General features: G+C 38.9%; 2 protein-coding genes and 1 long non-coding RNA gene across 3 annotated transcripts; all 3 read right to left on the bottom strand.

Annotated features, from left to right (window-relative positions):
- Positions 1 to 337: 337 nt before the first annotated feature.
- On the bottom strand, positions 338 to 961 carry LOC116182082 (the record flags this gene model as incomplete). The annotated part of the gene is made up of 4 exons (XM_031502585.1): positions 876 to 961; positions 701 to 828; positions 535 to 644; positions 338 to 362 (listed from the first exon to the last, which is right to left on the bottom strand). Coding segments are annotated over exons 1-4 (349 nt in total), but the record flags the coding sequence as incomplete, so codon positions are not given.
- A 3,222-nt stretch (positions 962 to 4,183) lies between these two features.
- LOC116182083 lies at positions 4,184 to 7,612 on the bottom strand. The gene is made up of 3 exons (XR_004147408.1): positions 7,142 to 7,612; positions 4,985 to 5,083; positions 4,184 to 4,820 (listed from the first exon to the last, which is right to left on the bottom strand). It is a non-coding gene; the product is annotated as an uncharacterized LOC116182083 (long non-coding RNA).
- Positions 7,613 to 23,097: 15,485 nt separating this feature from the next.
- LOC116182081 (oxysterol-binding protein 1-like) lies at positions 23,098 to 25,365 on the bottom strand. The gene is made up of 2 exons (XM_031502584.1): positions 24,874 to 25,365; positions 23,098 to 23,922 (listed from the first exon to the last, which is right to left on the bottom strand). The coding sequence occupies exons 1-2, from the start codon at positions 25,329 to 25,331 to the stop codon at positions 23,646 to 23,648; spliced, it is 735 nt and encodes a 244-aa protein (XP_031358444.1). The 5' UTR covers positions 25,332 to 25,365; the 3' UTR covers positions 23,098 to 23,645.
- Between the last annotated feature and the right edge of the window lie 347 nt (positions 25,366 to 25,712).

Below are 25,712 nucleotides of genomic sequence, written 5' to 3'. Positions count from 1 at the left end.
TTTATTCATCATTAGTGATAGAAACTTAAAAACCTTAAAAGCCATCGATCTCATCTTGGAAATAAAAGAATTGACCTCATTCTTTTATCACAGTGAGATTCGCAGAAAAATCACTTCGCTTCGTAAAATCGGTATGGCTATGAAGTCATAGTCATGCCGATCGAGACAAAGCAAACTGATTGATGCCGAGAGAGAGACCTTAGGAAGAATCAACCCAGTTGAAAAACTGAGCCGATTTCCACAAGTCATTAAAGATCACTTTTAGTCGCACTATACACTTCACTTTCCCCCACTGTTGCAAAATAATGCAACCATGCATAGAAAAGAAAAATCCTACCTTTATAAGGCTGCTCATCGAAAATCTGAAACAAGAAGAAAAATAAGTTAAAACAAAATAATAGAAATATTGATCTGAAATTAATCAAAAAAGGTAATGTTGGGGGTGGGGGTTCTTTATTGAAAGAGACACCCTAGAGGTGAGGCACTTTTGCGTTACATTTGCTATTACGTCTTAATGAAGATGTGAACATTTACCTTTAGCCTTTTATTAATCCACTTTTGCTTAGGAAGAAGCACCATCACCATGAGTTCACGATCACCACGGGCTACTGGTGTGCATTCTCCTCGAACGCCATTACCAATAACTGAAAAAAAATTACGTAAAGTTTTGTGTTTCTGTTATGGTCAGTGATGTGCTCACCTCGTTTGCGTGAACCAAGTCCATTATAATCGTTGAACTGGGTCGAAGGCAGGCTTGAATTCGATCTGATCCATCGCAGAGGTCGTCGGCGGCGTTGGATTAAGGGGGAGACTATGGGGGCTACAACCCTGGATATTAAATTATTAGGCCCATGACTGGAGAAGTCGTAAGGTACGTAACAGGTTCAAGATGGAAGGATTTTCCACAAAACTTCAAATCGGAAACTTGTAAATACAAGCTACGTGATACGGAAGGTGCCATGGAGGACGTCGAAGGTAAGCTGAAGAAGCCAATTGAAGATAAAACCATTGGTGATTATACTTTGCAATTAGCCAAGTACAAGAAGTCTGAAAGTAGCGCTCTGCTCATTTTCACAAGGAACATGACAGAAGAGACATTAAAAAGGGTAATGAGATCTGAGACAGCGTGTGAAGTCTGGCAGGAATTGCATATAGATCTGTTCCTAATCTGCAAAATCCTAGATGCACTGGAGGACGAGTGCAAATCAAGAGTTCCTAGTCACAAAAAAGAAGTTATGCCAAAAGCAAAGAAAAAGAGAGAGTGCTACTATGGCTCTAAGATCGGAAACAAGTTCAGAATATTACGTTAATGGTAAATGTTTTGCTCTAATGAGTCTAAAAAGACCAAGGAAAATTGGTACGTCGACAATTGGTATCACAAGTAACGTGTTTCATGAATTTGATTCAAATCACAAGGTTAAGACAGTAGATGGCACGACAGTTCCTACTAAAGGAAAAGGTACGGATATTGTGAAAAATCATAAATGAGAAGAATAGGAATTTTTAAGAATTTAAATACAGCCGCGAATGCCCTAAATTGCACCTGTAAAACTGAGAACAATGGTCCAAGATCTAACACCTGCGAATAATTGAAAGTGAATGCTACGCTCACATTCCAAATCAAAAGCGTAGAAAAGCTGTAATGGGGCAAGCTGGTTGGATATAAAAATGACGATGGATATCGGAGACAGATGTTGAATTTAACATTTCAACGAGGATGCCAAATCAATGAATGAATGAAAAAAGGTAGGAGCGAATCCAATTGTAAATCAGCCCGAATGTACACTCAGAGCACAGTGTTCCTAATCAAGCTGTAGAGGGAGAAGAAGGGTTTCAGCCAGCTCCTGATGAACATCCTACACTTGTTGAAAATGAAGATAACGATCATGAAGTGGATTCACCTGTTGTCGAAGTGCCTGAGAAACGAGTCGACGTTCACGTGTTGAAGACTCGAGGCAGAGAAGTGATTACGTGCCTCAAGAAGAATAACAGGTATGTTTGCCTTGTAAGCTCAGCCTTCCCAAATAGGTACGTTCCAGGAAGCAATGAAGAGAGAAAATCACAAGAACTGGCAAAGTGCAACGATGAATCGTGAATTAAAGTCACTTAAAGAAAAAGGCGTGTAGACGTTGTACGGACTTCTACCTTTCAAGTGGGTTTACAGAATCCTGATCTAAGGGGCAATTAAAAAGTATAAAGCACGACTCCTAGTAAAATAAGGCAACGAAGAGGAATTGATTATGAACAAACTTTCAGTCCCGTACCCAGAATGACTACAATTAGACCATAAGTGCTAAGGAAAAGTGACACTTGACACAGTTCGACATTTTTACAGCGTTCCTAAATGGAAAGTTGATAGAGAGAGCAGCCGAATGGCTTCAGCGATGGATCTTCGAAGGTCTGTCAATTAAACCGAAGCTCGTATGGTTTGAAACATAAGCACCAAGGTGCTGAATCTCCCGATTTGAAAAGATCCTTCGTGAAATGGATTTTAGGCAGAAGAACGCTGATTTCTGCCACGTTATGAGAAAGTCACAAATGAGTTTTTATCCGATCTGAGACTGAAATTGAAAATTACTGGAAAACCGGCATCACTCTACTTAGATTTAGGGATAGAGCAAATGGGAAATTTTTTACTATTCCTACAAGTCAGAAGAAATTTGGAGCTTGGAAATATCTGCCCATTCGAAAATACCTCAGAGGGTGGCAAGCGAGTAAGTATATCAAATTGAATGGTACAACCCTAATCTCTTGTAAACCAACTAAAAAACCAAAAAATTTAGTTTCCTGTTCGATTGTTTGATGACAGTCTTAAATGGTAAAAAGATGCAACTGAAATTTTTGTTACGGCCCTTCATGATTGATTAATTGCTATATGCATCATAGGAAAGATAAAAGGCAGACAAATTTGATTTTTTTTATTTGTTTGTAGGTATCATCGTTTGATGTATCCAGTGGCGGATTTACATATAGGCACACTAGGCACGTGCCTATAGGGACTGCAGCTTTAGAGGGCGGCATTTTTTGCACTGTAGTATATTTCATTTTAGATAACATTTTAAGTTTTAAAATAAGTCCCCTAACAAGTTACAAATGACAAAAATCTTCGATTAAAATTATGAAATAAATTGGAATTGGTAGATAGTTTAAACAAACTGTAACTGTAAGAACAATAATCGACAATCCAAGTTTTGACGTGTGTGAATACTTAATTTTAGGTATACTGTATTTCTTTTCATATTAGTTTAAAAAATTTCAAGTTATAATTTGATTTTTATAATTAGCATCCTAAAATTTATTGCAATTTAAAGTTTATTTTGGGGCGCATATCTTTCGGTGTGCCTAGGGGCGCAAAAAATTTAAATCCGCCACTGGATGTATCATACGAATTTGTCAGTTAAAAGCTTGAGGGGAAGGGGGGGGCATTCGTAGATAGCCCCCTGTCTCGGAAATCCTTAACCTGCCACTGACTGCAGCCCTTCTAGAATCTGCAACAAGAAAAATTTAAGTTAAAAAATGCCAAAACATATATGTATAAGGGGGGGGGGGGGCCTTTTTTAAAAAAAAGAGCAAAAGGCAAAGTACGTTTTGCATTACATTTGATATTAGGTTTTAATAAAAAGATCATTATGTTGATATACTAATCCTTATGATAAGTCTGTTATTAATCTTTTTTTTTCTTTACGTTACGTTTGTAAAAAAATTGTTTTAGGGAATTTTGTTAAGGACAATGACGTACTCACCTCGTTTGCGTGACCATGTCCATATAATCGTTCAACTGTGTCACAAGCAGGCATGAATTCGAGCTGATCCATCGCAGAGGTCGTCGGCAGTGCTGGATTAAGGAGACAACGAGGCTACAGCCCTGGAAACCCGGGGGACTCCAAGTAAAACGAATGTTAGGTATTACATGAAATTGGAATTTTTTACTATTCCTCGTAAATCTGAGTAGGTATTTTGAAAATTTGGAGTTTGAAAAATATCTGTAACTTTTTATTGAGCATTAAAAAATACCACAGAGTGTGGCAAGCAAGTGTGTCAAAATAATTGGATGCTAAAAACAATAATCTCAATAATCAACTAAAGGACCAAAAAATTTAGTTTCTTTTTCAATTATTGTTTGATGACAGTCTTAAAAGATAAACGATGGCACTGACATTTTTGATAAGGGGTGGGGCGGAGAGTGGCTTTCGTAGCCCGGAGGTAACCCCCTGCCTCAGAAATCCTTAATCCAGCACTGGCGGTCGGCGTAATCCTCACCAGCAGGTTGAGCGACGTCGATGGCTCTGTAACAATTGATGAGTTTAGTAAGTAGGTAACCACACAAAGAGTGTTTTGGTTGATGAAATAATTCATTAATATATTATGACCACGCACTTACCTTCCTCTAAGCTGAACTTCGTGCAATAATAAATGAAAGTTTAACAATCCTCAAAGTCGCTCAGCTTGGGAACGGAAAAAACGGCTCCAATGATTCTTTAGGCTTATTCGCAGAGAAAATCTGTTTGCTTCACAAAGTTGGTCTGACCGTGAACTTAGTCACACTCAGCAATATGAAGGAAACTGATGGACGCTGATGCGAAAAAGACTATCATAAGAATCATTGCAGTCAATCTTTCGTCACCAGGATGACAGACAGGGAAGACTGTTTTCAACTTTCATAGGGCTATTACACGAAACTCATGCTCAGAACAATGATCGGTCTTCCTTCTGGTTGATATTCACTATTCACTTTTCCCCCCCGTACAAAAAATGACATGCTAATACACCCATGCAGAAAAGGAAAAATCCTATACCTTATGAGGCCGCCTTTCTGCAATCTGTAACAACGAGAAGATTTACGTTAGAAATGATATTAAAATAGGTATAGTTTAAAACAATTGACAATTGTAAATTTTGACTGGGTCAAGCATTTGTTTGTTTGACCGTTTTCTTAAAGAAATTGAGCAATAAACACTTGCAATAAAAAGGGATGGACACTTACCCTTTAGCCTCAATAATTCAGTCTCTCCTGGGAAGAACCATCAACCAAAGTAGAGATGAAACACTGCACACAAACCGCGCACTACTCGTTCGCCAAAAACTGAAAAATAAAATATAATCAAATAAAATCAATCGCTTGGTTAAATTAAAATGTTTCAATAATTAATCAATTAATTGATATTTTCTGGACATGCAATATGTTTGCCTTTACTAGAAAAATCTGTGGTTTTTCAATGCCCATGAACCTAGCAGAGCAAGGTCAGCAGAACACAATCAAACATGTTGCATAATTAGATGCTAATTAAGTGCCCTATTCCCGAATTAAATGCTCCTTTTTTTTAATTATTACATGTTCTGCCAGGTTCATACGAACCCTGCTCCGACCTCAGCAGAGCACTACCTTAAAAACCCAAGAAAATGAAAAGTGGACTATCTATAATATAATTAGGTGCTAATTAAGTACCCGATCCCCTAATTAAATGCTCCTTTTTTTATAAATTATGAACCTAGCAGAACATGTATAAATTTAAAAAAATGGAGCATTTAATTCGGGGATAGGGCACGTAATTAGCACCTAATTAGCACATAATTATAGTTAGTTCACTTTTCATTTTCTTGGGTTTTTAAGGTTGTGCTCTGTTCATATGTGTTTGGTATTGCAACCATACCATGTTGCAATCATGTGTAATCGCCTACCATAAGTTAATGTAAGAGAAGTGACAGGTGTAAAAGATATACCATGAATAAAGTTGATGAAAGAAGGTCTAATTATTATAAGTTTACCAATTACAAAACATATTACCGAATTAAATGCTTCTTTTTTTAAAATTATGACATGTACTGCCAGGTTCATATGAACTCAGCAGAGCATTAACTCGGAAAACCAAGAAAATGAAAAGTGAACTAACTATAATTAGGTGCTGATTAGTGATTAGGTGCTAATTAAGTGGCCTGTTTTCAAATAATGTGCTCTTTAGCATTGAGCATTTAATTCGGGTATAGGGCACTTAATTAGCACCTAATTATGCAATATATGTTTGTGTTCCGCATTTCTCAATATCGAAATGAATCCAGGGGCGTAGAAAGACCATGACACAAAAATTAGATTCAACAGATACGCCTATGTAAAATTGCAAATAACGTCTATCATACAATTCATTACTTATACTATAACTCTCATGAGTTTATTTTGGAAAAATCACCTGTTCTGTTAATGATTGATGCAGTGATAAGGAAATGAGGAGAGATTGTGGAAGAAGTGTCGCAATTAAAGAAAAAATTGGAATGCGAATCTTGGTAATCCCGTCCCGTCTCATTCTTGAAATGTTTATGACGAGAATGTCTTTTTACTTCGTTTGCTTATGACTCGACCAACCATCATTCGTAAATGTGGCAGGTGTCGGTGAAGAGATGTGAACAAGGATATTTACAGTAGAGATTGGTTCCCGTTACCTGAGGGCAAGCCAAATGGAAGTGGTAAAATTGATGATTCGTTTTAATTTGAAATTGACGATTTGAAATTGGATTGTGTAGGTAGTGCTGCCGTGGGTAAAGGTTCCTTCAAACTAGACGTAGTGGAACTGTTCGTAAAGCTAAAAAACGTAGGTCTAGCTCACAGAAAGAAGTTTTAACGAAATAACACAGAACTATAACAGTCCTTGACCGCGAGTACCAGGATTTCAATGAAATTGTCACAATCGTAGCACGAATGTTCTACAAGTCTGCGATCATTTCGCTGTATTAAACGTCAACTTGAACGCACGTGACATAACCTAATTCATCGGATTAAAGTGAAGGGTAGCAAAATGACGGAGCCCGATCGTCCCTGACAAATGAATCGGAAACTAAATATACCGAAGCAGGTTGTTTTATAATAAATCGTCGATACTAAGGCATGTCATATCTTAAGGCTAGCGCAAGCAGTGCTTACGTTCAGCAGACGAAGCGCTTCATGAGTGCTACCCGAAAGACGGAAATACCTACTCTAGCAAGGTTTCTCGTGTGATAACACTGTCGAGGTGCAAATACCACCGTACGTCGACTCACAGTGGTGTTAGAGTATTCCCGTCTTTAGGTAGCGCCTCAAATCGCTTAGTCTGGCGAATGTAAGCTTTATCGTAACCGTTACCACGAAACTTTTAAAGGTCTAAAAACTTACCTCAAATCAACATATCCATGAAATCTTAGGCGTCTTGATTTCAAAAGCGAAAAAGATTCACAAAACGTTAAGTTTTAAACGAAAAAAAGTAAATTTAAAATAGGACGCCATCTTCTTGTTCTTAGGATAAAATTTGGCACGACACCCAAAAGACCAATTTGCGAACACTTCCCCGTCGGTTTTTGTTAGTTTAACGGTTGAATTTAACAACAAAATCAAAATTTACTGGTAGCGTCCCTAGATCCTACACGCAAACGCCGGTTTAAATTCGAAGAAAAAGGAGTAGGGAGGCCATAATTTTTCGTAGATTAAGATTTCGTTTTAAACACCGATTTACGTGTGATGGACCGAAACGAATTATGCGCCGCAATTGTCACCGTCTTTTATTTGACTTTTTTAAAGTTTATTTTAATATAGCACTTCGCAAATTAGTAGAAAACGGTAAAAATACAGCACGCTTGGAACGGCAGTAACGACATCTTGGTCACGTGACGAAGATAGTGATCGTGACGTCACAACTGCAAGACCCGCTACGATTCGTCCATTTGAAAAAATCGTACAACCAAAATTGCATTCTGCTTTTTGTTTACTAATTTGTGCTTCCCAGAAATTGTTGCTATTCTCAATATGCGCAAAAATGGCGAAAATAACTTCTCAGCTTCCCATTTATCGGTATACGTCCATGATACGTGGGCGACGTTTAACCCAAAACGTAAACAAAACACTGTCATGGAACCAAAATACGACCCAAACAAACAAAAGTCGCCCTAATTCGTGAAATTTGGAACTTTCCCCTATTCTTTAAAGGGTGGATAAGTTGTCCAACTTCAGATACTTGGTCGGTCCCACTAAATATTTTGGGAAAGAGGGAAGAACAGGGAGGTCTGAGAGTATGTTTTTATGTAAGCACGGAGGGAATTGAACACCCCCCAGAGACCCCTGTTTCGTGTTATCTCTTACAAACGTTCGATACGCCCGGTAATTAAAAAATGGTCAGCCCTAAGTACTTTCGATGGTCCTTTCCTAATGGTATATGTGCTAAAAGCACCAAACATTTTGGGAGAGAATGTAAAAGCTTGGGAGATATGGAATCCCCCCCCCTCCCCCGGAAAAGAAAGATTCAGTATTCCTTTTCCTACATCTATCATAAGATTCTATACCCCCTAGATTCTCGGGTGTTACATCCTCTATCCTCTCTAAAAACGTTCACCCCTAAGGAATACCCAGCAATGGAAGACTATGACAACAATCATCTGCTGGGGGTTATTTCACACTCCCCCCCAAAATGACAATTAGTAGTTATAATTATTTATTTATTTATTTATTTATTTAACGGAAATACCATTTTTACAAAGAAATACAAAACATAATATCTATAGCAAAATGTAATAACAAGACGAAGTGTGACTATAAATCAAAATTACTGATAAACTTAACAAAAAATATTTCAAATAAAAATTAAATAAATAAATAAATAATTATCTTGTAGAGAGTTCATCCAATTTTGGTTACTAGGAGATCTTCCATACACAAGAGTTCTAAGGACTGAATATTTTGGGGGAGAATGTACGTAGTACCGGAGGGTCTAGGGGGTTATACCCCCCAGCAAAGGGATTTTAAGACAACTGTCATGGTAGTTTTCGAGTTTTTGGTCTTTATGTTATGCATAAGAACTTTTCTTGAACTAAACGTTAGTTTTGAAAGTTTGCCTAGTAGTTGGGTGAGATGGAGGTTCGACAGTTCTTTGGAGTAAATACCAGAGTCTGTTCCTTCCATTGTTTTAGATCCATCCGTGAACATGGATATGTCTGGTTGGGATACCCTATTCTCATTAAGAAAGATGTTAGTTTTTCCGTAATATGAATTGAGAAATGAGTAAGTCCGATTGCCCTTCGAGGATAGGCTCCATAACAGAGCATTGGTCTTATCACGGCAGTGTATCCCTTATGTATCTATCGAATAGTCAGCGATATCTAGCTTTACGTGTAGAGTAATTACCTTTGCCAGGTTTGGAGATAAAGACAATTTTTCCACCATCTGACTGTAAACCGCTCAGTCATTCTCCATGGAAATGAAGGAAGTTACCTCTGGCCAGTTGGGGTATAGATCTGTGGTGGCTCCAGGAAAGTGGGCGTCTCTCAGTACCTCGGCTGTCTCTGAGAGGTTATTCCTGTAGGAACCATCCTCTCGTCTGTGGGTAGCTGGGTTGCAATATGGACCTTTCGTTCGAATTCTTCTCTCGCATTGATTCCTTCTGTGTGCCGGGGGATATTCCAGACCTCCCGGTGCGACGCCCTCCCTAAAAATGACAATTAGTATGGTTATAATATAATTATTTTATAGGGACTATCAACAAATTTTCGTTTCTGGGGGATTTTCCATACACAAAGGGTTCTAAGGGATGACCATTTTGGGGGAGAATGTACCACAGGAGGGTATATGTGCGGGGTGTGGAACGCCCTTCAGCAAAGGGAGATTTGATGACAATTGTCATAGTAGTTTTCAAGAGAAGAGGGGGGGGGGGGGCTTATGATATATTTCCGGAGATGCTGAAAGTAAAACATGAATTACTTTTACATGTGACAATCAATTAGTCTCAGATTTTGCATGTGCATATCTTTTGTGGTGCCAAATGTGGGGGGGGGGGGTGAACATAAGTGCTACTCTTCATGGTTTCTAATAAAAGGACTCAACGAAACGAATTAATTTCTACCAACCACAGTCCTTATCTCCCCTTATCTGGGTCGGATATAAATAATTTCTTATATCTCAAGATTAGATTGTCGGAAGAGGCATTCGGACGTCTGGATGAATTATATCCATTGGTGAAGAAGAGCGCGAGAACGGTTTGTCGGTGCTCTCAAAGGCAAAATGAATCGTCTGGACGAAACTTGGTGAAGTCGAGGCGAATAAATGAAGTGTCGGAAGAGGGTACTCATAAAGGGCAAATGGAACATCAGAACGAAAACAAAGCTTGTTAAGATATTTCCAAATTCGTCTAGACGAGAGACATCTACAGGCGATGTAGAAACTTAATTGGTTGGAAGTTCGAAGAATTCTAGAATTTCTACATGTTTATAAATTATTTACAGTGGCGTACGTCCAAAGAACTAAGAGGGTTACTTTTTTTTAATGGAAAGCATTATGAAAAATGAACGAAAAAATATTACAAATTGCAAAATTAATTAACAGAACTATTTTCCTTAATTTGAGTTTTTCTCTTAAATTTTATTAATTCAAAAAAAGTGTACTATTTAAGAATATATAATGAAAACTATAGCAGTTGCCATTACAACAAAATATGCCTCCTTGGCAATGCAGTAGTACACCATCACTGATCACAAATTTATAAAGCGCTTATAGATTCGTAGCAAACTTCTTACAATGTTGAATACCATAAAAAGCTTTAAAAAAATGTTGTTTTGAAGATACATTAGTGTTCCAGACAAAATTTTCACAGTGTATATTTTTGCACTATGCTATGGTGTTCGGAGATCGTGCCCCCAAGACCAAAAACCCTGGGTTTAACATTTAACAACCCAGGGCAATGTCCTGCCTAACGCCTATGGTTTATCCGGCGTTGCTAGAATCAGACTCCATACTTGCAAACTCCTCCCAGTTTGAAATCGGCCCGGGCGAGTTGCTGATGCTAGAACCAGCACTGACCGCAGGTTGCCTTAGCAGTAGTTCCTGTAGCAGCTGCTGGTGCTGTTGTGGTGGTTGTACTGCCCACTTCGGAAGGTTTTTTTTGGGTGGGGGCGTGGAAGCACCTCCGCCTTCCTCCTTGGCTTGAGAAGTTGAGGTGATGGAACTGGGTTTTTTGAGGCTATTGCCCTCCCATATGAGAACAGAACTCCCCTACCCCTTTCCCTGCTCTTCTAGCTTTGAGCTTCCATACCCTCCTGAGTGTACTGTTTGATTTTTCGGCTTCGTTTGGATTATACCCAGCGGCCATTAGTTTTTTGAAGAGCTTACGAGCGGCTCCACAAAGATTTACTTGTGGAGTGGCCCCCCACAGCATTATTTAGTTCACTTGTCGCTCCTGAGGTTTTGTTAGCCGAGAATTAGGAGCCCTCAGGAGAGTTATGGTAACACTATCTAGGCTAGTGATTTCGACAGATGTCGGACAACCCTTGGTCAGTGGTTGGAGGTAGCGACTCCTCCGTTACCGTTACAGATTGAGCGGTTTTTGTATTAAGTCCTATACGACGCTCCCACGAGGATTGGGCTTTTAAACGGTCCCTGGCAGCTTGCCCTTACCATCAGAAGGCTACTTTTGCAACTGGGAGCCGCCCTATAACCAGAGTTCGCTGATCAAGTTCTCCCTTGGTCATGCAGCCCTCTCGGCGTCAGCTGTTCCACCCCGACTTGGATTTGGTTTGCGTTACTGTCATTCGACAGAGTTCCGTTAGGAGCGTTGAGATCGTTACCAGGGGGCACCACTAGTAGTCCCGGGAATAGAGGGTTTTAACTTGCAAAATGAGAAGTAGTTCCGATTTCTTTTGCATGTCATCGACAGTCATCTGGTGGTTAAGAATCTAAGTTTTCGACCTCCCACCCCTTGTGCTTCCTCCGTACCACCCCCAAAACCCCTGAAATTTGGTTGGTTTCTTAGTTTTCCATATCTTTTTAATGGTTCACTTTAGGAAAAAATATTGTTATCAGAAATTGTAGACCATAAAATTGTACACAACTTTGATATACACTACTTTTTTGTTAAATGTTTATTTAAAAAAAATATAGAGCTTGAGAGTTGGTTATATTCTGAAATTTCTATGTAGATGTTTTAACCAAATTTTATACTTTATCTCTATAATTAATTATGAAAAAATATCTTGAATTTGTCGCAGTATAAATCACCCTACCCTGCACCCTTACCAAAGTGGATGCATAATGAAACTTGCAGCCCTTGCTAGTGAGGATATTTGAATCACTGTGAGATTGTAGCATTTTTCAATACACGTTTGAAATTAAGAAATTGTCTCACTTCAGTTCAGCTTCAATCCCCCCCCCCCCCCATCCCCCGAGGTAGGCATAGATATTTAAACGCTCTTGTGGCGATTGATAAGTTAAGTATTAGAGAGTAATACGCTTATTACCTACATATATTTTCTAAACTTCTATTCCTACCGCGGGGGGGGGGGGGGGGGATGAAGCTGGACTGAAGTGAGATAATTTTGTTGTTTCAAACGTATATTACAAAGGGCTACAACCTCACAGTGATTCAAATATCCTCACTAGCAAGGGTTGAAAGTTGAATTATTATTCATCCCTTTTGGTAAGGGTGCAGGGTAGGGAGATTTATATGTATATCGTTTTTTAATAAACATTTCACAAAAAAGTAGTGTATATCAAAGTTGTGTAAAATTTTATGGTCTACAATTTCTGATAACAATATTTTGTTGTAAAGTGAACCTATAAAAAGATATGATTGAAAAACTAAAAAACCAACAAAATTTCTTTGGTTTTAAGGGTGGTACAGGCGAAGCACAAGGGGTGGGAGGTCGAAAACTTGAATTCTTAACCACCAGATATTCTTCTATAAATAAAAAAATTGGAACTACTTCTCGTTTTGCAGGAAATGGTCCATTTTCAGTCTCTATTTCCCGGACTATAGTAGGTTGACAGATGGCTAGTCAAGAGAGTTTTTATTTCGGCATATTAGGACTTAGGACCAATGCTACCGAGCTCTTCGCTCTAAGTTACTGGGAGCACCGTGACTGCTTCTTCCAGAACGTCGTTTTCCCCCTGACCTTTACCCCCCAAAATACTCATTACAAAAGGAAAATTCGACTTTTTAAGAGAGAACGTTTTGAAGGAGAGGGTCACAGTGCATAAACATCTTATGATAATTATTAATAAATAAATCCACGATCTTTCCATCCATAAAAATATTGGGGAGATCATAAATTTATTAATTAATAATTTTATCCCAAACGTGAGCAACAAACCTTCTCATCGAAATATCTTATGGTAATTGAAGGAACAGGAACGCTTAATCTTTCATTTTGTACCACCCAGACCTCACGATTCTACATTATCCCCCAAAATATTAAATTTGATGGTTTTTGTTTGGGAAGACTCGAGGGCCATTTTCAGAAAACTATCACGGGAGTCCTTAGGACTGAACGTTTATAGAGAGAATGTAACTCGGCCGGGGGGTCTGAGCCATCTCCTCTAGAGTACGAAAAGGTAATGGTAGTTGTAGGAATTTCTGAATTCTCCCCCCGCCAAAATATTTAATGGTTTTAGAACATGATAACGTTTAGGAAAGGGCCATCAAACATAACACCGCAAGCCTGTATGGTCCTTTACGAAACATTGTCACGGGAGTCCTTAGGGCCGAACGTTTTTAAAGAAGAACGCAGCACCGGGAGTCACAGTGCATAAAAATCTTTCGAGAGATGTACAAAAGGAATATTGAGTCCGTTTCAGGGGGCGAGTTCCTTACACCTGCACCTCGAAGGGAAAGTCCAGCATTTCAGGAATTAGGGCAACTAGGGTCGTATTTTGGTTCCATGAAATTGCTTTGTTTACGTTTTGGATTAAAAGACACGGACATTCGCATGTATACCAATAAAGGGGAAGCAGAGAAGTTAATTTCGCCATTTCTGTGTAAAAACGTTTTGCAATTGCAATAGTTTTTAGATCTTGGGAAGGAAATTTTGCCTTCGCTTTAAAATTCCGGGAATAATTAGCGAACGGAAAGCCGGATGCATTTGATTGGTGCATTTTTTTTTATGGACGAATCGTAGCGAGTCTTGCAGCTGTGACGTCACGATCACAAGCTTCCTCACGTGACCAACTGTGTCGTTGCTGCCGTTACTGTCTTTCCAAGCGTGTTGCATTTCTTCGGTTTTCTGTTAATTTGCGAAGTGCGATATTAAAATAAACTTTAAAAAAGTCAAATAAAAGACGGGGGCAATTGTGGGACATAGTTCGTTTCGGTCCATCATACGTAAATCCGTGTTTAAACGTAAGATTAAACTACGAAAAGTTATGGCGTCCCCTTCTCCTTTTCGTTTCGAATTTAAACCGGCGTTTGCGTGTAGGATCTGGGGACGCTTAACACGTAAATTTTGATTTTGTTGTTAAATTCAACCCTTAAAGTAACAAAAACCGGCGGGGAAGTGTTCGCAAATTGGTCTTTTGAGTGTCGTGTTAAATGTTATCCGAAGAACAAGAAGATGGCGTCCTATTTTAAATTCACTTTTTCGCGTTTAAAACTTAACGTTTTGTGCACATTTTTCGTTTTTGGAATCAAGACGCCCAAGATTTCATGGATATGATGATTTGAGGTAAGTTTGTAGACCTTTTAAGTTTCATGGTAACGATTACGATAATGCTTACGTTCACCAAACGAAGCGCTTCATGAGCGCTACTCTAGCAAGGTTTCCTGCTCGAGTTCCCGTCCGATTGCACTGTCGAGGTGTACATACCACCGTTAACGTACACACAGCAACTCGAACGAGAAAACTTGCTAAGTATTCTCGTCTTCGGGTATGTGCTTCGTCTGGTGAACGTAAGCAACGCTTTTAAGATATGACGTACCTTAGTATGACAGTTTATAATAAAACAACTTGCTTCGGTATATTTAATTTCCGATTCATTTTATCAGGCAAGATAGGGTTCCTTCATTTTGCTACCCTTCACAGTAATCCGAATAACTAGGTTATGTCACATTCGTCCAAGTCGACGTTTAAGACAGCGGAAACTTGCAGAACGTTCATGCTACTATTGTGACAATTCCATTGAAATCCTGGTACTCACGGTCAAGACTGTTGTAGTTCTGTGTTATTTCGTTAAACTTCCTCCTGTGCGCTAGACCTACGTTTCTTAGCTTTACAAACGGTTCCACTACGTCTAGTTTGAAGGAACCTTTACCGCTGGCAGCACTACCTACACAATTCCAATTTCAAATCGGAAATTTCAAATTTAAACGAATCTTACCAATTTTACCACTTCCGTTAAGCTTGCCACCAAGCAACGGGATCCAATCTCCACTGTAAATATCCTCGTTATTGACATCTTCTATCGGACATCTACCAACTTTACGAATGAGGGTCGAGTCGTAAGCAAACGAAGTAAAAAGACACTCTCATCGTAAACATTTCACAAAATGAGACCGGATATCGGCTACCAGGATTGGCATCCCAATTCTTCCACAATCTCTTCATTTCCTTATCACTTCAACAGGTGATTTATTTGAAACTTAACTTTCATGCATGAATTCAGATTTATGGTATAAATAATGAACTTTATGAAAGAGGTAAACCATTGGCGTTCAATCTAATTTTTGTGGCAGGGTCTTTCTACGTCCCTGGATTAATTTCGCTAGTGCAATGATTTTAATGTTTACAGTGTTTTCAAAAGGCACAAAGCAAATGTGATCATTTCTCATATTCAAGGACGTGGTTAAAGAGTTGCAGGGCTGTGTTGTGTTGTTGACGTGCAGTTTGTCTCTTTCTTTTCTTCTAGCCGTCAATTTGTATTTTTAGCGGATTTTTCAACGAATTTTGGGTGCACTATTGCAGGCACTTTCTCTGTCCGTCCGAGGCCCTAACTAAACTTGTGCAGTTTTCAATATATTTAGTTCGTTCTTTTCGTATACTGAGCGCATGCACAGATTAACAGATACCTATATTTTCGAAATTTTTGAAAAACCACAGATGTTTCTAGTAAAGGCAAACGTAATGGATGCCCAGAAAATATCAAAAGATTGATTAATTATTGAAACATTTTGATTTAACCAAGCGATCGATTTTAATTAAATGTATTTTTCTTTTCAGTTCTAGACGAACGTGTGAAGTGCGGGGGTTGTGTGCAGTGTTTCATCTCTACTTTGGTTGATGGTTCTTCCCAGGACAGACTGAATTATTGAGGCTAAAGGGTAAGTGTCCATCCCTTTTTATTGCAAGTGTTTATTGCTCAATTTCTTTAAGAAAACGTTCAAACAAACAAATGCTTGACTACTGTCCCAGTCAAAATTTTCAATTGTTTTAAACTATACCTATTTTAATATCATTTCTAACGTAAATCTTCTCGTTGTTACAGATTGCAGAAAGGCGGCCTCATAAGGTAGGATTTTTCCTTTTATGCATGGGTGTATTAGCATGTCATTTTTTGTACGGGGGGAAAAGTGAATAGTGAATATCAACCAGAAGGAAGACCGATCATTGTTCTGAGCATGAGTTTCGTGTAATAGCCCTATGAAAGTTGCAACAGTCTTCCCTGTCTGTCATCCTGGTGACGAAAGATTGACTGCAATGATTCTTATGATAGTCTTTTTCGCATCAGCGTCCATCAGTTTCCTTCATATTGCTGAGTGTGACTGAGTTCAGAGCCACCAGCGTTGTGAAGCAAACAGATTTTCTCTGCGAATAAGCCTAAAGAATCATTGGAGCCGTTTTTTCCGTTCCCAAGCTGAGCGACTTTGATGGTTATTAAACTTTCATTTATTATTGCACGAAGTTCAGCTTAGAGGAAGGTAAGTGCGTGGTCATAATATATTAATGAATTATTTCATCAACCAAAACACTCTTTGTGTGGTTACCTACTTACTAAACTCATCAATTGTTACAGAGCCATCGACGTCGCTCAACCTGCTGGCGAGGATTACGCCGACCGCCAGTGCTGGATTAAGGATTTCTGAGGCAGGGGGTTACCTCCGAACAGGGTTGGCAAAAACCCGGGTTTTTGTATAAAAACCCATGGGCATTTGGGTATTTCAGGTTTTTCTGGGCTTTTTAAATTTTATTGAATCGTTTCGGAGATAATTCGCATTTGAAATGGTTTTTTCTAAAAATGCGAAGTCACCTTGTATTAAAATTTTATTTTGACGCTTCAATTTGTTTGTTAAACTTAAGTGAACCTGTCAGTTCTCCGAAACGAATCAATAGAATTTGAAAAGCAAAGCAGATTAGTAATCATCACGATTAAATTTAATTTGCCATAGGATTCCATTTAAAATTTTAGGGATTAAGCTTCCTACGTAGAGGGCTGAAGACTTGGGTTCGTGATTTGTATTCCAAAAGGTGTCCCCCTCGAATACAAAATTGACGTGTTCGAAAATTTTTCGAAATTTCTAAATTTAATACCCTAAAATCCCTCTGTATACTTCTCGTTGGGCCACTCTGTATTTATGTAATGTATGTCTATTGTCTATTAATGGCTTAATGTGAATGTGTTTATGGTGCTTGTTAATGAAAATAAAAACTAACGTAACCTACTGTAGGCATAAAAATACAGATCCTTTGCAAAAACCCAAAAATTATAAAACCAGGGTTTTTGTTACGAAATGTTTTTGTAAAAAACCCACCCGGTTTTTGTTGGGTTTTTATACTTTGGGTTTTTGATTGCCAACCCTGCCTACGAAAGCCCCCCTCCGCCCCACCCCTTATCAAACATGTCAGTGCCATCTTTTATCTTTTAAGACTGTCATCAAACAATTGAAAAAGAAACTAAACTTTTTGGTCCTTTAGTTTATTATTGAGATTATTGTTTTTAGCATCCAATTATTTTGACACACTTGCTTGCCACACTCTGTGGCATTTTTTAATGGTCAATAAGAAGTTACAGATATTTTTCAAACTCCAAATTTTCAAAATACCTACTCAGATTTACGAGAAATAGTAAAAAATTCCAATTTCATGTAACACCTAACATTCGCTTTACTTGGAGTCCCCCGGGTTTCCAGGGCTGTAGCCTCATTGTCTCCTTAATCCAGCACTGCCGACGACCTCTGCGATGGATCAGCTCGAATTCATGCCTGCTTGTGACACAGTTGAACGATTATATGGACATGGTCACGCAAACGAGGTGAGTACGCCATTACCCTTAACAAAATTCCCTAAAACAATTTTTTTACAAACGTAACGTAAAGAAAAAAAAAGATTAATAATAGACTTATCATTAGGATTAGTATATCAACATAATGATCTTTTTATTAAAACCTAATATCAAATGTAATGCAAAAAGTACTTTGCCTTTTGCTCTTTCTTTCAATAAAGACCCTCCCCCCCCTTATACATATATGTTTTGGCGTTTTTTAACTTAAATTTTTCTTGTTGCAGATTCTCGAAGGGCTGCAATCAGTGGCAGATTAAGGATTTCTGAGACAGGGGGCTATCTACGAACGCCCCCCCCCCTCAAGCTTTTAACTGACAAATTCGTATGTTACATCCAGTGGCGGATTTAAATTTTTTGCGCCCCTAGGCACACCGCCCCAAAATAAATTTTAAATTGCAATAAATTCTAGGATGCTAATAAAAATCAAATTATAACTTGAAATTGTTTAAACTAATATGAAAAGAAATACAGTATACCTAAGATTAAGTATTTACACACGTCAAAACTTGGATTGTCGATTATTGTTCTTACAGTTACAGTTTGTTTAAACTATCTACCAATTCCAATTTATTTCATAATTTTAATCGAAGATTTTTGTCATTTGTAACTTGTTAGGGGACTTATTTTAAAACTTAAAATGTTATCTAAAATGAATATATATTATAGTGCAAAAAATGCCGCCCTCTAAAGCTGCAGCCCCTAGGCACGTGCCTATATGTAAATCCGCCACTGGATACATCAAACGATGATACGAATAAAAAAATTAAATTTCTCTGCCTTTTATCTTTCCTATGATGCATATAGCAATTAATCAAACGTGAAGGGCCTTAACTAAAATTCCATTTGCATCTTTTTACCATTTAAGACTGTCATCAAACAATCAAACATGAAACTAAATTTTTTGGTCTTTTAGTTGGTTTACAAGAGATTAGAGTTGCACCATTCAATTTGATATACTTGCTCGCTTGCCACCCTCTGAGGTATTGCTAATGGGCAGATATTTCCAAGCTCCAAATTTCTTCTGATTTGTAGGAATAGAAAAAAATTTCCCATTTGCTCTATCCCTAAATCTAAGTAGAGTGAGGTCGGTTTTTCAGTAATTTTCAATTTCAGTCTCAGATCGGATGAAAACTCATTTGTGAGTTTTTCATAACTCGGCAGCAATGAGCGTTCTTCTGCTTAAAATCCATTTCACGAAGGATCTTTTCAAAGCAGGAGATTCAGCACCTTAGTGCTTATGTTTCAAACCATACGAGCTTCGGTTTAATTGACAGACCTTCGAAGCCACATCGGCTGCTGCATAAATATATTCTCTATCAACTTTCCATTTAGGAACGCTGTGGAAATGTCGAACTGTGTCACGTGTAACTTTTCCTTAGCACTTATGGTCTAATTGTAGTCATTCTGGGTACGGGACTGAAAGTTTGTTCGTAATCAATTCCTCTTCGTTACCTTATTTTACTAGGAGTCGTGCTTTATACTTTTTAATTGCCCCTTAGATCTGCAGGATTCTGTAAACCCACTTGAAAGGTAGAAGTCCGTACAACGTCCACCCGCCTTTTCCTTTAAGTGACTTTAATTTACGATTCATCGTTGCACTTTGCCAGTTCTTGCGATTTTCTCTCTTCATTGCTTCCTGGAACGTACCTATTTGGGAAGGCTGAGCTTATAAGGCAAACATACCCGTTGTTCTTCTTGAGGCACGTATAATCACTTCTCTGCTTCTGAGCTTGTGCCTCGGGTCTTCAACACGTGAACGTCGACTCGTTTCTCAGGCACTTCGACAACAGGTGAATCCACTTCATGATCGTGATCTTCATTTTCAATAAGTCTAGGATGTTCATCAGGAGCTGGCTGAAACACTCCTTCTCCCTCTAGAGCTCTTGATTAGGAACACTATCCTCTGAGTGTACATTCGGGCTGATTTACAATTGGATTCACTCCTACCTTTTTTTTCATTCATTCGCATTGATTTGGCATCCTCGTTGAAATGTTAATTTCAACATCTGTCTCCGATAACCATCGTCATTTTTATATCCAACCAGCTTGCCCCATTACAGCTTTTCTACGCTTTTGATTTGGAATGTGAGTGTAGCATTCACTTTCAATTATTCGCAGGTGTTAGATCTTGGACCATTGTTCTCAGTTTTACAGGTGCAATTTAGGGCATTCGCGGCTGTATTTAAATTCTTAAAAATTCCTATATTCTTCTCATTTATGATTCTTCACAATATCCGTACCTTTTCCTTTAGTAGGAACTGTCGTGCCATCTACTGTCTTAACCTTGTGACTTGAATCAAATTCATGAAACACGTTACTTGTGATAGCAATTGTCGACGTACCAATTTTCCTTGGTCTTTTTAGACTCATAGAGCAAAACATTTACCATTAACGTAATATTCTGAACTTGATTCCGATCTTAGAGCCATAGTAGCACTCTCCCTTTTTCTTTGCTTTTGGCATAACTTCTTTTTTCTGACTAGGAACTCTTGATTTGCACTCGTCCTCCAGTGCATCTAGGATTTTGCAGATTAGGAACAGCTATCTATATGCAATTCCTGCCAGACTTCACACGCTGTCGCAGATCTCATTACCCTTTTTAATGTCTCTTCTGTCTTGTTCGTTGTGAAAATGAGCAGAGCGCTACTTTCAGACTTCTTGTGCTTGGCTAATCGCAAAGTATCATCACCGATGGATTTATCTTCAATTGGCTTCTTCAGTTTACCTTCGACGTCCTCCATGGCACCTTCCGTATCACGTAGCTTGTATTTACAAGTTTCCGATTTGAAGTTTTGTCGAAAATCCTTCCATCTTGAACCTGAACGTACCTTACGACTTCTCCAGTCCTGGGCCTAATAATTTAATATCCAGGGTTGTAACCCCCATAGTCTCCCCCTTAATCCAACGCCGCCGACGACCTCTGCTATGGATCAGATCGAATTCAAGCCTGCTTTCGACCCAGTTCAACGATTATAATGGACTTGGTTCACGCAAACGAGGTGAGCACGTCACTGACCATTATAGAAACACAAAACTTTACGTAATTTTTTTTCAGTTATTGGTAATGGCGTTCGAGGAGAATGCACACCAGTAGCCCGTGGTGATCGTGAACTCATGGTGATGGTGCTTCTTCCTAAGCAAAAGTGGATTAATAAAAGGCTAAAGGTAAATGTTCACATCTTCATTAAGACGTAATAGCAAATGTAACGCAAAAGTACCTCACCTCTAGGGTGTCTCTTTCAATAAATAACCCCCACCCCCAACATTACCTTTTTTGATTAATTTCAGATCAATTTCTATTATTTTGTTTTAACTTATTTTTCTTCTTGTTTCAGATTTTCGATGAGCAGCCTTATAAAGGTAGGATTTTTCTTTTCTATGCATGGTTGCATTATTTTGCAACAGTGGGGGAAAGTGAAGTGTATAGTGCGACTAAAAGTGATCTTTAATGACTTGTGGAAATCGGCTCAGTTTTTCAACTGGGTTGATTCTTCCTAAGGTCTCTCTCTCGGCATCAATCAGTTTGCTTTGTCTCGATCGGCATGACTATGACTTCATAGCCATACCGATTTTACGAAGCGAAGTGATTTTTCTGCGAATCTCACTGTGATAAAAGAATGAGGTCAATTCTTTTATTTCCAAGATGAGATCGATGGCTTTTAAGGTTTTTAAGTTTCTATCACTAATGATGAATAAACGAATACGCTTTATAGCATCTTTCAGGAGCAATCTCCTAGTAATCTTCTCATTGTTCTTAGAACTACTGGCCGGCTTACTGTAAGACATGGCACGCGAACTGCATCTCTACTGGTTAGGATATCCATTCCTACTTGATCATGTTTAAACAAAGTTAAGTACACCACTAGTCTCGATCTACGTGAAAATTTTGTCTGGAGCACCAAATGTGCACTGACCACAAATTTAAAGTACGTAAATTGGTAACTTTTTACATTTTTGGAATCCATAAAATTTGTTTTGAAGATTATTCAGTGCTCCAGAAAAAATGTTCACCCTGCTCCATCTATTAACAGCATCTGTAGAGATAGCTCGACCTTTCTCAGACTTGCAGTAAAGCATTAATTTGGTCCCATAGTGTTCATTCTCCCTCTTGTCTTCTCAAAAGGATTCAATGCAGGAAACTTCTTCTTCAATAAAGAATGCCATGGGGCATTTTAACGGTAATTTATTGAATTGTAACAGTTAAGTGCGTATACAAGGTCAACAAGTTAGCAATCGCGTTAAAGGGGGCAAAATAAGTACTTTCGTCTAATGCACCATATGTCGTCAGCGCTTCTGTAAGGAACTTGGTATCCTAGTCATTGACGCTTGCTCGTCGAGCAGACTTCTATAGTCCACAGGGTGGGACGAGAAGTATAAATGTGGGGGAGGCGCAGGTGAAAAAGTTCTGATGGCTAAACATATTTTATACTCCTCAGCCTCACACATCCCGGATTTGCTTTCTTTGTCGTATTTCTTGGTAGTAGAAGATATGTGGCAACCCCTCTCCATGTCTCTGGTGGCAACCTTCCCTTAAACTATAATGAGTTCTGATGGCTACTTCTACGTTAAGTGTAATTTCTAATTGATTCTTGCATTGTGAATGAAGCTTTAACTTCGAAAATTTTGTCTGGAACACTAATGTATCTTCAAAACAACATTTCTTTAAAACTTTTTATGGTATTCAACATTATAGGAATTTGCTATGAATCTACGCGCTTTAAATTCGTGGTCAGTGGCGTACTTCTGCATGGCCAAGGGGGCATGTACAACTACTAGTTTCCATTATCTTAAATAGTACACTTTCTTTGAATATAGCAGCATAAGAAACTTATTGTATTACACAATCAAATTGAAGAGAAAAACTCAATATAAGGAAAATAGTTCTGTTAGTTAATTTTACAATTTATAACATTTTTCGTTCATTCTTTAATAATGCCTCACCAAAAATTGTGCTTTCCATTAAAAAATGACCCCCTTAGTTACTTGGACGTACGCCACTGTACATAATTTTTACGCATACATTTTTTTGGTTACCAGAATTAAGTGAATCTGCCTTTAAATTTAATTAATTAATTTAATTGACTAAAAGAGGATTAGGTAAAATGTGATAAGTGTTATAAACTTTATTCAATATTACATGTTGAAAGCCTTTGTTGCACAGATAATTGTATTTACATACACAAATTATAGATAGTCAAAAATTGCAAATTACATTTTAACAACAATCGCTCTATCAAAGTCGTATGATACCAAAACGCATTTTTGTTTTCGGTAGATAGCGTACAAATTCGTGTAGGTTGCATATATCGATGGTCCTTTCCCAACAAATCACAAGAGTTAAAGAAATTCCTTCTCCCCATGACACCATGTAATGCTCGAAAGATTTTCCACTAAGAGAACTAAAAGATACCAACATAATAGACCTTACAAATAAGTAACAATTTTTTACATTGCGATAAAATCAGATATTTACATAACAAACAATTTTTAGAAAAATTATCAGAAGCTCCTTCATTAAAATCAGTAGTACTTAGGATAGATTATTATTATTGACTATAAAGTTATGTCTAGCATTTCATTTTGCCATCGTCGACAGATCTTTCGGGGCACCCGACTTCAGCAACGCCGTTTACAAAATAAACTATCGGCAATAACATTAAAATATGTCCGGGCATTGCGACCAGTCCCCCTTCTCCTTCGCCTCCCAGTATCCGCCCTTGTACACGTGCGAGATCGTGTCCGAGTCGTCCTCCTTCACCTGCTCGAACCAGATCGGCTGATAGGGCATGTACGGTCGACCCTCGGCGGCCGCGCGTTCCGCCTCCGTCTCGCGCTGTCGCCGCGTCGCCCTCTGCTTCTCCTCGAGCCGGACCTTCTCCGCGTTCGCCTCGTTCCACTTGCCGTTCTCCATGTAGCGCTGGTCCGGTCGTAATCTTAAAAGGAAAGCAAATTTTCAAAAATTGATCGACCAGTAATCCCCCCCACTCTTCTTTCTTTATTTTTATGGCTTTGTTTACCTTTGTTGACGATTTTTTTTAATTTTTCTGAAAATGGGAAGCGTTTAGCGATAACGAACGGGTTATACTTGAGGGGAGGGTGTGAGTGTACCTCTAAATTTGAAATTATTGACCCCTCCCACAAGTTTTTTGAAACTCTTAAAATCTCTCTTGGGAGTCTGAAGACGACTGTACCTCTAATTTGAAATTATTGACCACTCCCACAAGTTCTTTAAAGCTCTTAAAGACCCTCTTGGAGTCTTGAAGACGACTGTACCTCTAATTTGAAATTATTGTCCACTCCCACAAGTTCTTTAAAGCTCTTAAAGACCCTCTTGGAGTCTGAAGACGACTGTACTTCTAATTTCAAATTATTGACCACTCCCACAAGTTCTTTAAAGCTCTTAAAGACCCTCTTGGAGTCTTGAAGACGACTGTACCTCTAATTTGAAATTATTGTCCACTCCCACAAGTTCTTTAAAGCTCTTAAAGACCCTCTTGGAGTCTGAAGACGACTGTACTTCTAATTTCAAATTATTGACCACTCCCACAAGTTCTTTAAAGCTCTTAAAGACCCTCTTGGAGTCTTGAAGACGACTGTACCTCTAATTTGAAATTATTGTCCACTCCCACAAGTTCTTTAAAGCTCTTAAAGACCCTCTTGGAGTCTGAAGACGACTGTACTTCTAATTTCAAATTATTGACCACTCCCACAAGTTCTTTAAGACCCTTTGGAGGACTGTTGGTAACGGGAACAGACACTTTGTGACCTTTAATGATTGTAAAAGGACATAAAGAATTTTCAAAATTTGAATATTAAATCCTCTTTAAAGATTATTAAAAGCTCTAAAGGCCGCTGACAACCTCAAAAGGCCTCCTATTGGTTACCTCGAGTCAGTAGTGGCGACTCCCTCCTCGTACTCGTTCAGTTGCGCGGCAAGAGTGGTGAAACTGTAAAACTTCTCGGCGTCGGGCGCCGGCATCCTTCGCTTCCACGCGACCGTAACCGCCCCGGTCTGGTAAACGGGATTCTCGAGCGTATTGGAACTGCCGATAACGGGCGCGATCTCCACCTTGTCGTCCCACGTGCCGTTAATGATCCACTTGACGTTCTTCAGCGAATCCATGACGGCCCCTTTCCCCCGCCGCTGAGTCTCGCGCGTGAAGTACGAGTACGGGATGTACTTCAGGTGGCACTTGATGCCGGCGGCCTGTCCCTTACCGACAATGTCCATGTCGCCGTGCTGGTCGACCCAGAGCTTGCCGACGATTATGTTGTGAATCGTCGTCGTCACCTTTCGCCACGAGTACTTGTTACCGCTTTCGGGAAATTCGACGTGCGCCATTCCTAACGGTATAACCTGCGCGCGGACAATCAAAATTTCATTAATAATCCGGAAGTAGTGCGACCACGAACTTATAAATTAAGATGGACTGCTAATCAAACAGTTGCATAGAGGTAGAAATGGCCCTAGCATGGGGCGGCCATGATGTGCACTCTTTAGTTATTTTCTAGGGGAATTTTGCTCAAGTGTTGAGACTATTGCAGCCTTGGAAAATGACATGTGTCACAGTAATTTATTTAGAAAACGTGAGGTTAATGCTTGTTTATTACTTGATTTGAATTTCGCGCCAAGTGAGTGCACATCATGGCTGCCCCCATGTAGGTTTCAATTCAGCATTAGCAGTCCATTTTAATGTGTAAGTTCGAGTGCGACCTACCTGTA

Source organism: Photinus pyralis, unplaced genomic scaffold (assembly GCF_008802855.1).
Source record: "Photinus pyralis isolate 1611_PpyrPB1 unplaced genomic scaffold, Ppyr1.3 Ppyr1.4_unclustered_Scaffold349, whole genome shotgun sequence".
NCBI classification, from domain to species: Eukaryota; Metazoa; Arthropoda; class Insecta; order Coleoptera; family Lampyridae; genus Photinus; species Photinus pyralis.
Note: the sequence above shows the minus strand (reverse complement) of the source record. Positions and strands in the feature narration are given on the sequence as shown.